Source organism: Rhynchophorus ferrugineus, unplaced genomic scaffold (assembly GCF_030347505.1).
Source record: "Rhynchophorus ferrugineus isolate W39M unplaced genomic scaffold, kcgeb_rfMv2 rfM3, whole genome shotgun sequence".
Classification (NCBI taxonomy): Eukaryota; Metazoa; Arthropoda; class Insecta; order Coleoptera; family Curculionidae; genus Rhynchophorus; species Rhynchophorus ferrugineus.
In genome coordinates, this window is record NW_027472582.1 from 67,087,694 (window position 1) to 67,099,944 (window position 12,251).

The 12,251-nt window shown below is 29.9% G+C and overlaps 1 protein-coding gene across 1 annotated transcript in view; it reads left to right on the top strand.

Moving 5' to 3' along the window:
- The window catches only part of LOC143192737 (uncharacterized), a 103,224-nt gene extending 93,674 nt beyond the window's left edge, over window positions 1–9,550 (top strand). The window contains exon 4 of the mRNA XM_076398263.1: window positions 9,160–9,550. Coding sequence (XP_076254378.1) covers window positions 9,160–9,410 — 251 coding nt within the window. The 3' untranslated portion in view covers window positions 9,411–9,550. The remainder of the gene's footprint in view (window positions 1–9,159) is intronic.
- The last annotated feature ends 2,701 nt before the right edge of the window (window positions 9,551–12,251 follow it).

The window sequence follows — 12,251 nt, forward strand, 5'->3', positions numbered from 1 at the left end:
AATGTGAAGAACTCAAGTTGAAGTATACCAAAATGCACTGGTTATTGGGTAGATATTCAGTTCTATCAGTATATAATAAGCTTTAACTTTACCAACAAGTCTTGGAACCAGTGTGGACTTGTGCTGTTCAACTTTGGGGTTATACCAGCCAAATTAATAATATATTCGTAACGAAAATCTGCATGAGGACCTGAAGGTAGAAATTGTCGATACCGTCATCAAGTAGAATGCCCAAAGACATGAAGAGAGGTTCCATCAGCACATCAATGTTGAGGTCCTCCTAGATAACGATGGTTTAGTTAGAATATTAAAGACCGTAAAACCTTTTGTTCTGGATTAATCATGCTATACGTAAAATTCAGTGCATATTAAAAATAATGACATAGTTGTTAAGCCCAGAGTGTCTATTGTAGCATAAATACTCTATAATTCTAAAACTGTAGAAAATTAGGATAATAACAAACAAATAGCTTGTCAATGTTAATTTACTACATTGCTATAATAAAAAACAATAAAGAGATCGTGGATGATATTTTGTTACAATTAGAGTTTTCTCTTATGCCTAACTTTGTTGTTCAGTCAAAAGATGTCAATTGAGTGTCCTTGGTGGGTAATTAAAATAGTGGTGACAAAAAAGTGTCCTCCAAACTGTTAGAACAAACTGAAATTGTTTTAAAACAGTTTACAGGAGAAAACAAATATTTTTCATTAAGCTAATTCATCAAAAGCTCAAAAATCAGTATGTAAATATTTTTAGAATCCGGTTTATTGGTCATATTCAGCTCCACCAGAGTTTTTCTCGGACCTCAAGAATTGCTCTCAAGAAAACATTTTAAATTAAAATAAGAGATAATTGAAAGCTAACTGAAGGAGACTTACAAGCGTTAGGGAACATTACTAGAATTATTTTAGGAATTTATAACTTAACTATAAAACTATTTCTCCAATCTCGTCAGATTATTGATCAAGTTTGTGCGGTTTAAACACCTTTGGTAACTAATAAAATGAAAGTATCTTCATTATTTCATTCATTTCATCACTACTCACTTCATTATTATTATTATTAATAATGAATATTATGAAGCAACGATGAAAAAATGTTTTCAATAATGTTAACGCTGAATCAATTTTCTCACATTTTAACATTTCAGTATCAAGAATTTATAAAAAAAGTGTAAAATGTATATTATTATATAAGGAAATTCTGCTTTATCGCTCGTTACATTTAATCCATGTAAATCTAGCAGAAATTGGATGCTGTGTGGAGAGTTAAAAGTCTCCTCTCTGTTTGCTCCTGCTGCTTGGTCAACAAAAGGGATTCATGACGTTTCTACAGTTTATATGTTAATAGAGCAGTAGAGTAACGGATATATTGATCCAAGAAACAATGGCTCATAAGGAAAAAGTGTTGAAACTATCATAAAATTTAATGAAACAATATCTAACTAACTAAACAGATGATGATTTGACAGTAAAATGATTTTGGATTTCATCTTGAAAACTAAGGCGAGGAAAATATCATGACTTTTAGTTTCTATGTATCTAATTTTTTATGGTACATAATTGGTGTCATAGTGTGAGAGAATTGTAGACAATAAAATAATACTAAATACACTTTCAGTATTCAAAGATATATAATTTATCGGTAAATTGATTTATTTGTTTTTTTGTTATCTTGTAACATTTCTTGAACTATCAGCATCAAATGCTAGAGAGCATTAACAAAAAAAAAGTTGTCTCGCCCTATAATTTTGTTTACAGATCGACATAAGCCACGTTAAGCAAAAAAAGCCAGTTAAAGCAAAAGTGCATACTTTAAGCTGCGAGAGGACGAATAGAGAAACAAACACGATAGCCATCGAACGGGATATTTGTTTTCTTAATGACTCCTGAAAAAAAAAACTACTCTAAACACATCTCAGTTTTGTGGAGGTTCAAACAACGTCAGAAATAGAACGGTTTATTTCTTTGTTACACGTTTACAATCTAATGGAATCTTGGCGAGGAGAGATTTCATCAGACTTTGGGTGCGTGTCAGCGTATAAATAGATTTTTTGTGTAATAAATCTTTTTTTTTCGTACACGAATCAATTATACATAATAAATATGGAGGGATTTACGTGTGCCATCGGGCGAAGCGAGCCGAAGGTGAATCCCGACATAAATAAAGGATATTTTTTCGTGTTTCTTGCCGTTACAAATAGGTTGTTTATGCAAAAAGATGGGTTGCCTTTTATATTTCGGGATTGTGTTAAAATAGCGTTGCCGCCTTGCACTCATATGATCTATCGTGTTGTTTCATCGAGTAATAGGTCAATTGAAAAGTCCCCGGCCTACCATAGTAAAACATTTTTTTTTATTCAATATAATTCCCTTCACGGGTGATACACTGATTATAGCGATCCTCCAACTTTTCGATACCATTTATGTAGTACGATTTGTTCTTTGCTTCAAAATAGGCCTTTGTTTCGACGATCACCTCTTCATTCAACGAAAATTTCTTCCCAGCGAGCATTTTTTTGAGATCTGAGAACAAGATATAGTCGCAGGGGACAATATCTGAAGAATACGGTGGATGAGGAAGCAATTTGAAGCCCAATTCATGGATTTTTGCCATCGTTTTCACTGACTTGCGACACGGTGCATTGTCTTGGTGAAGCAGCACTTTCTTTTTCTTCAAATGGGGCCGTTTTTCGGCGATTTCGTCCTTCAAAACGGTCCAATAACGTCATTTAATAGTTGCTGTTGATGGTCCTTCCTTTTTCAAGTGAGTAAATGAAAATTATTTCATGCGCATCCCAAAATACAGACGCCATAACCTTGCCAGCCGACCGTTGTGTCTTCCCACGTTTTGGAACGGATTCATCGCGTGCAGTCCGCTAGGATGACTGCCGGTTGGACTGCGGAGTGAAATAATGGAGCCATGTTTCATCCATTGTCACATATTGACGCAAAAATTTGAATTTATTATAGTTGATCGTCTGCAAACACTGATCTGAATCATCAACTCGTCGTTGGTTTTGGTCGCGCGGGACCTGTTCGTTTTGCACAGAGCTGTTGGTTTTGGTCGCGCGGGACCTGTTCGTTTTGCACAGAGCTTTCTCATACCCAAATATTCGTGAATTATATGATGTACATAATCAGTTGATATCTTTAGAGTGTGTAGTTCGGTGCTCATTTCACCACGTCTAAACTTAGCATATCAAATAGTTGATTTTCCTGGGGCAGTATCCGGAAACTCGGCATTAGGCCAAGTTTTTGCTTCAAGTGTATTTGTCCCTTTAAAAAGTAATATTCATCAACACGCGAAATTCCTTTTTATCAGTTTTTTTCACAATGAAAAAGTTGCTTCACTTAAAATGCTATAATTCCAAACTAATGATACGACTGCTCTCAAATTTATACAAGCATCTTTTGAGGGTTAGGGCTAACTAAAAAACATATGGATTTAATTCTGGTAGCGCCATCTATGTGTTAGGCCGGAGACTTTTCAATTAATCTGTTGCGTTGACATATAAAATGGGTTATTTGTGTTGTTTAGAGTAACTAGTCCACTGATTAAAACTATAACTAAATTTCTTTACAATCTTCTCTGGGGATTCCGCTGGAAATAAAGCATCGATTTGCTTAACTTGTCTATTGGACATGAAATACTAATATTTAATGATCATTTGTTGACTTCAATGGTGTAGGATTTGTGTTTAAAAGTGAATTTTGTGACCTAGTTACATGACAGTTATAGATCGTCATGTAACTTATTTAGTTATTAGTGGAACTATTATACATTTTTTAAAATCATATTTACATTTTTTCGTCAAAAATACATTTTCACTGCCACAATAGTCGCAATAATGTAAAATAAGCAAATAAGGTTTTGATTATTCTAAATAACGATTTGGTGATTCATGTACCTTCTCAGCAGGAATGTAGGTATGGAATAAGAGATGATTTATTTTTATTATCGCATATCCAGAATAAATTTCGACATATAATAAGCATGCCAATCTTTAAAGTTTGCAACGCTGCATCGATACTGTACGACAAATAGTATAGTATATTGTCACTTTTATTCTTACGCGGTTATTTTCACGAAACTTCTTGTTCTAAATAAGCTTATCATTGTAAATGTTGAGACGGATTATCAAATTCATACATTTGTAGCGACCTTGAGGCATGTCGAATTTTACATAGTGGAATAACGGTCTACAAAATACACAGAAATATAATCCCAGAGGTTGAACACGGGCGGGGTGCCAGCAGCGCCAACTAGAACCAGATAACGAAAAGCTGGCAACCTCGAGACGTTTATCTGGGATGTTATTGAAGGGTATTTCCAATCATTCAGTAACAGACCATCGTTTGGTTTAGACGTGCCACCATCGACTGCCTAAGCCTCGTCACTAGGTAACACCGCTGCCATCCGTTTTATCTATTTTGTATTTTCTATATTTTTTTCTCTTGCCAATAAAGAACCGTCACATAATATAAACACCACTGTTTCATTTCGTTTTACCTCCATTCACCTACGTGGCCATATTGTGATGTATCCAAGATTACAATTCGAGGCATTTTACTGTTACCCCATCACAACTAAAAGAGACATTAGAAAGAAGATTTGATAACTGTTATCTAAAATAAAGGGAACCTTTTTGGCATCATGCTACCACCCTAGTTACAAAATGCGTTGGTTGTCAGGAAGCTTTACAACAGGTCAGAAGTAAATAATACAAAATCAGTTAAAATAAATTTCGATATACGTTTATATTTTCTTTATTGTTGTGTTTGACCGTTAACGTAATTTTGGCTCTAAAATATGCTTTTTTATTTTAAACAAAATTCTAATGAATATACCTGTTAAGAGAATAATAAATAATGTAATAGATGACATTCTAAGCTGCACCTCATAAAACCATTAAGATCGATTCTATAAAATAATATATTAAATTCTTGTATTTTAATATTCCGTAGTTATTTAATTATTTGTTGTTTCCTTCTTGATCTAAAATATTTTCCTTCATTTTAAACATATTTACCACAGGGATCAAAAGCTAGGAATATTTTTAATTAATTATTTTGTACCATTCTAAGTATTTATTTTGGATATAATATGATTATGTCAATGATGATGGCCCTTTAAAGCCTTCTTCGACTTATAATTAGATTCAGCTTCTAGGGTTATGGAAATACAAGTATAATGGAGCAAAACCAAGGGAATAAGGCGGTAAAATAATAAGTATGTTAAATTGAGTGAAATTTCGGCAAGGGCTAACCCCATGAAAAACGTCTCTGCCATTTTTATGTATTGCAACTTTTTATCACAGTAATATTTTGGTTATTCTATATTAAATATCATTATGTATCAGTAGTGTGCAGAATAGTATTTAAAAAGGTAACAATACATAACAAGAAAACTAGGAAAGCTGTCATTTATATACTGTAAATAAAAGATAATGAAAAACTTCAATATATTGATATAATTAGCCGATATATAATAGAAAAATCCATTAATAATAAAAATAGAAAAATTTTGCCTGAAATAAATCGAAAATATTTTTTAATCATTAAAAAAATATTAATTATTTTTAATAAATCTATAAAATTTAATTTTCGGTACTAAGTAAAGGTTTAGTGCTTAATTGTAATTTTGGTACTTAATTTTAAAATTCGGTAATATATCGCTACTTTCTAAAATCTATAAAATTTTTATACTGTCAATATTTAAAAAGAATATCAATATTTTTCCAGTCTGTTATATCTGATATATCGATATATCGATGTTTTTTTTTAAATATCCTACTATAAACCATAAACAAAATGAGTAATTTTAAAATGATACGTTCCCATCTTACTTACGAAATAACATTGACAGTGATCTATTCGTGTATTATTTTTAGGGGTGGCCGTTCTAACGTGTATGAATAACGGACGTGGATAGTTTCGAAGTCGACCAGATGCTGGAGCAGAATTTATATCTAGCATATATAAAAGTAATATTGTCGCTTTCGATTTTCGGCCAGGGATGGTTTTTGATGCATGGCCGTCTAGATTCGTACGAGCGAATTTATAAGCTACAGTCTAGTCGGCTTCTTTTATATCGTTTTCACAATCAATCGATATTATATATAAATGTTTTTTTTTTCAGTTTATATATGTATTGTTCAGGATGTCAGAGAGATAAATTAGTAAAATTGTTAATTACGTTTGTAACATTCTAATATTTATTTCCCAGAATAACGTTTTGATAATATCTACACTTTTATAGTTTTATGGCGGTATTTTGGGGTTTCTTTGGGTGTTTTATTACCGCTATAGTCTTTTTCGATATGTAAAAGAACACTCTCGATTCCACACAGCTAAAACAAGAGAATTAGTCGGAGAAATGATGTGGATTAAATTGATGGAAAGCCAAGAACTAACCCTCTTTGGAAAGGAATTATTATTACTATTAATTAACATTTTTATGGAGTGCGTCTTTTTTGTCATAGTAGTATTGTAGTTATTGTATAGTGAATATGATTAGATATCAATGATATGTAGAATAGTACAATAGGTTACTATGTTAAAATGTGTAGGCTACCTGGCAGTTCTATCATTCACGACCTTCATGAGCGTATCGTTGTACACTTTCGTGGCTTCGTTAATCCTTTATTGATAAGCAGCAGGCATATGTTCTCAATTAAAACTAATGCTCCATTGTAAATTTTTTCATTCAAATACATCGAAAGAAAATCATTAACATGATGTATTTAAGCAGCAGAAAACGAAACTAATAATATTGTGCTTGAAAACGCATTAAAATGAATACTATGTTTTTAAATTTTTTTATAAATTGCTTATTTTAGTTCAAATTGAGTATTCATTGCACAGACAATGTATGTCGGGTCAGATAGTTGATAATAATTTAGAAATCACCGCAACAAACTTGTGTGAATTAAAGGCAGATAATACAATATTAAAATGAACAAATCCAAAATAATAATACTTTAAATTATCCGGTAAATAAAAGAAAACATAAAGTTTAGTTAATTAAATTGAGCCATACTAATAATAAACCCCACAAAATTGTAAACGACCCTGTTCTATATTGTTGACCTTCTTTATTATTAATACTTCGGTATGTTCCAAATTTCGTTGGTTTCGAAGTATTTTTGATGCAATAATAATATAGAAATATTATTTATTAAATATGTTATTTAATATTTATGATAATTAATATTAATATTGATGTGTTTTTTATATACTTTATCACAAGAAAATTTTTTTGAAATATATTGTACGTTCTTAAATATGTAATTTGCAGTTATTATTTCAAATATCTGACGCTGAGGTATTTTATAGTTGGTGTTTCTAATACTTATAACTTTAAAGTACATTTCATCATAAATACATCTAAAGACCTTATTAATGATTGCGTTCTGGTGATAATAATGTCATCAGTCAATTGCCATTTTCATTCTTAAGAATGTTACGATGGATATTCTATTTCACTCTACATGTACATCTATTATGCTGAACAATGGTGGACAGAACCGAGTGAATGCTGTGACGTATCCAGGATGGTAATTTAATGCATTTTGCTGTTGCGGTACCATTCACTAAAAGAAAGCTCAGAAAGAAGATTTGATGCGTATTTTAAACTGTCATCTGAACTAAATGGAGCTATGCATGGAGCTACTACCCTAGTTACAAAATGAGTTGGTTGCCAGAAAACATCACAATAGACAAGAAGCAAATAACACAATATAATGCAATTCATACTTTAGAGGCAAATTACAAAAGCATGAACTGTGAGTAACAGGAGTAGCAGTATTAACAGATAAAATGAATTTACCATACTACAGACATCAATAATAGAGTTAGAGTTATTCCCCATCAAGAAGCTGATATTACATTTAAAACTAATGTTCCTGAGAGGAAATTATTTTACTAATACTTTTACGGATTAATAGGCTGTGCCGGATTGGTTTTATTCTATTTACATCACCTTACACCTGACCGTTTTTTGTCATGTGTATTTAAAAAAAAGCAAAGCTTGTATTTTGCACAGCTCTGTCTTTAATATAATATTAGACTTTGTCACCAGAACATGTATAAGCCAAACAATAAAAATAAATCTTTATATATTCAACTTGGTTTTATTAATTTTAATATTATGAGTTTAAAATGATATTTGTGAAAATTCAATGTGCTATGCTGCTATACTTGGAACCTTTGCTGACAGCATAATTATTACGGCAAAAAGTGCAAGTGGCAGTCAACAAAATTTACAAAAGGACGAAAGATTAGAAAATTCAACTTAATAGCTCCAAATTTGTCCACGTTAATTTTGCATGGTGGCGAAATAATAAAAACGTAATTATATTATTCAATGGATTCCCGATTCCTCAAGCAGAATCAGCTAAATACCTCGGAATCCATCTTGACGGTAAATTAAATTGGAAACATCACGTTAGACAAAAAGCAAAACACATTCGAACCAAAATAAAATAACAACACTGGTTAGTCAGAAGATACTCTCAACTTGATCTAAAACCTATGGGGTGCAAATGTGGAGTTCCACTAAAAATTAAAATCAACTAGTCATACAACGCTGTTAAAATAAGGTTCTTAGATTGATTACCAATGCCTACCGCTACGTAACCAACGAAGAACTGCACGATAACCTGGAAATCAAATGGATTTGTGAAGTTATTCGCTTTGAAACACGAAAGAAGATTACTAAATCATACTAACGTGGAACCAATACAACTGCTGGACAGCGCGCAGGATGTCAGGAAATTGAAACGAACCAAACCATACGAACTTATATAAAGTGTATACCTTTGGTGTAAACTATAGCTATAAGTTATTATAATTTAATAATTGAGGAATACATAGTGATGTATTTTCTCGCACTCGTCTTGCTTGTGAATTAATCCAAGTACATAGGAAAAGTAGTAATAAATGAATTGTAAATTAAGATTTTAAGCGTATCTAATAAAGATGTTTAAAAAAAATGGTTCTAAAAATACTCGAATATTCAAAAAAATATCACTTGCCATAAATTAATTAGTTTTTGTATCCACATTCTTAGAAAGGGGACCAAAGTATATCAATACTAAAAACCTTTAAAATTATATACCAATTCAAAATATATTAATTGACTTTGTATTTTTTCAGGTAAACTATCGGATGACTCGATATCGAACAACAACAAATGGTCGTCAATGAGCCCCCAGTCCTGCAACACAGCCCTGCTGGTTCAGCAAGCCAATAAAGTTTTGTCGTCGCAGCCAAGCCATTTGCAATCGCACCACGCAGCCGCAGCGGCAGCTCTTTCGTCTCCGTTCACGTCCTTATTGGGTTCAAGCGGAGCAGCGTCCTATCTCTTGGGCGACCACTTAAAGCCAACAGCCAATCATTTGTTTTAAATATTGTACTCATCCTTTATTTTCAAGTTTTTTTTATGTTGATAATACTTTCAGTTCAGTTTTTGCGATATCATACAGTATTATATATTACCTTGAGTTATGTTTCATTTCAAACAATATTTTTTAATGATAAAACATAAGAACAAATATTAAGAAACAAATCTTCTCTAGAGATAAATATAAATCCGTCTTGATATTGAATTTATCTAGCTATACGACTTGTATACGGATGATTTTTTTATATACTCTGATAGATATATTCATAGAGGTTTATGTTTTAGATTAAGAGCATTATTGTACCATACAGTGTACTATAATTCCTCCATGGTTCGATATCTTTAAGACGATAGAGGTTAAGTTATTGTACAGTATAGTAAAACCGAGAATTATTAGCTATTAAATCTCGATAAAAATTAGTTATTACGTCGAATATACGCTCCTAAATTGATAGTAATTTTTTTAATTACTTGTATATATTTGTAAATAGTTTTTGTATATGTGATCAATGTAAAAAATAAGAACTTCCTGAATTTACTGCATGTTTTATTTTCTGTTTGGTTGTATATCCATTGTTACCACACAAATAAAATAGAAATTAAAATGCGTCAATGAAGATTACAAGCAAAAAGTGTCTATAATGATGTTGTACCCTATAATGTATTATTGTAAAAAAGACAGGGATACGATTCCAATTTAAACATGTTTTAATTTTTGTATATTTTATTGTCGAAGCTCTCGCTTTAGACGGAATATTATCAAAACTTTTGTCTAGTCAATTTATGTATAAAGAAAAATAAAGCAAATATTCTAATTAACTGTTTATATATTTCTTTCATATCCAGACCACACATATACGATGAGTTAGCTTAAAATAAACAAACACTTGGCAATTAGAATACTATATTTCTAATAATTCCAATGTCTGAAAAAAACGTTTGGAGTTTGAGATCAAAAAAGTCTGTTTAATGCCAACTTTCTCAACTAAAGTTATAACTATAGTAAATATTAATTAAAATTGAGTGATATATGTATAATTTACTAAATTTTTAAATAGATATAATGTTAACCATCGTGTAACAAATAATAAAGATAATTATAAATCAAGCGAAGAAAAACAAAGCAAATTAAAACCTACTTTAACATGATTATGTGATAATATGAGAATACTTTGTTGTAGTCAGACGAATCTAAAATGTTTTGACTGTTCTGCCTTTCTAATTTTGAAACTGTTTATATTACATGTATGTTTTGTACTTGCATATTTTGTTATAGCGCGTTTACTAAAATTAAACTATAATTTTCGACATCATGACTATTTTGAATTATAAGCAAGATATGTCTCGCATAAATTATCATTTATTACCAAAATTTGATTTATTTTATGGTTGGTTAACTATGTTGTACTGAAAATAATAAAATAAAATGAATTAAAAAATTTGCATCTATTGTACTGCCAATGTAAATTAAAAGATTTTATTATTTATTTCATCATATAATATGAACTTATAGTAATATATCTGCTGTAAGAATGTTTATATTTGTAATAAATACTTGGAAAATGTATATTAACATAGCATAAATATCATTTACAAATTACAGAAGTAGCATCAATTTAACAAATCTCGTGTAAATAAATACATATCTTCAATTTAAGAAGATTGGTAAAAATATCCTCATTATAATGATCAATTTTGGTTGATTTAAATATATAATAAGTAAATAAGTAAATTGAAACTATAAATTGTGGTAAATATATCTAATATATAAATAAATAAATTTAAATGCTGGTCAAGTTTTGCACAGAAACTGATTTATATAAAGCTTAAATATTGTATAATATTTTTAAATTTATATTATTATTAATATATTTATTGTTGCTAATACTATAATAAACGCTATTTAATAATAAATATATTTCTAACATTCAGTTTACAATTCGTTTTAAAGAACACTTCTTGTTAACTAAATCTTAAATATGAGCTATTATGTTAAAGAATATAATGTTTCTAAAACATATCTAAACAAACTATTTAAAAAATTATATTTGATACTGTTTAATTGTTAAGAATGTTTTATTACAAATAAATAATTACACAGTATACATTGCAATAACAGATATATTACATATAAAATATATAGTCATAAGAATTCAGTAAATCTCTTATAAATAAAAGTAAATTTTAATTAAATTAATAATGACGGCGTATGATGCCTAATGAAAGATAAGATCATTTTGATTAATTATAATTAAATTACAAAACAATTAAATAATTGATATGAAAACTACAAATTATTGTCTTTTAACATAACAGCAAAATTAATTTTTTGAATATATATTATCTTATACTTTTAAACGTTTAAATAGTTAAGTAAAAATAAGTTTATATAAATTTTAATAACAGTTTTTAGAGTATATATGATGATATTAAATTTTTGTTTATATTATATGAACCATTTGTCTAACCACAGTTATAGAATTATTTATATTTTTAATATATTTATAAATATATATTTATAATTAATATTTTTAAGTATTCAAATAATGGTATAAAGTATAATGTTATATATTGCACTAAAATATAATATAAACTAAAAAACTACTCAATAAAACATTCCGTTAAAAATATTTAAAATATTACGTTAATTGATATATTGTTTAAGGCGAAAAGAAACCAAAGATTGAAAAAATCCGAAGATAAAATTGATGTAAAAATTTGCTGGTTTGCTGACTTACATATTTGGAATGTAAAAAAGCTCTCGTGTCGGCCACTTCATTACTCCAGTACTGAATTCTTTGGACCCGATGTTTTGGTGACGACAGGGACACGCGGTTACAACAAC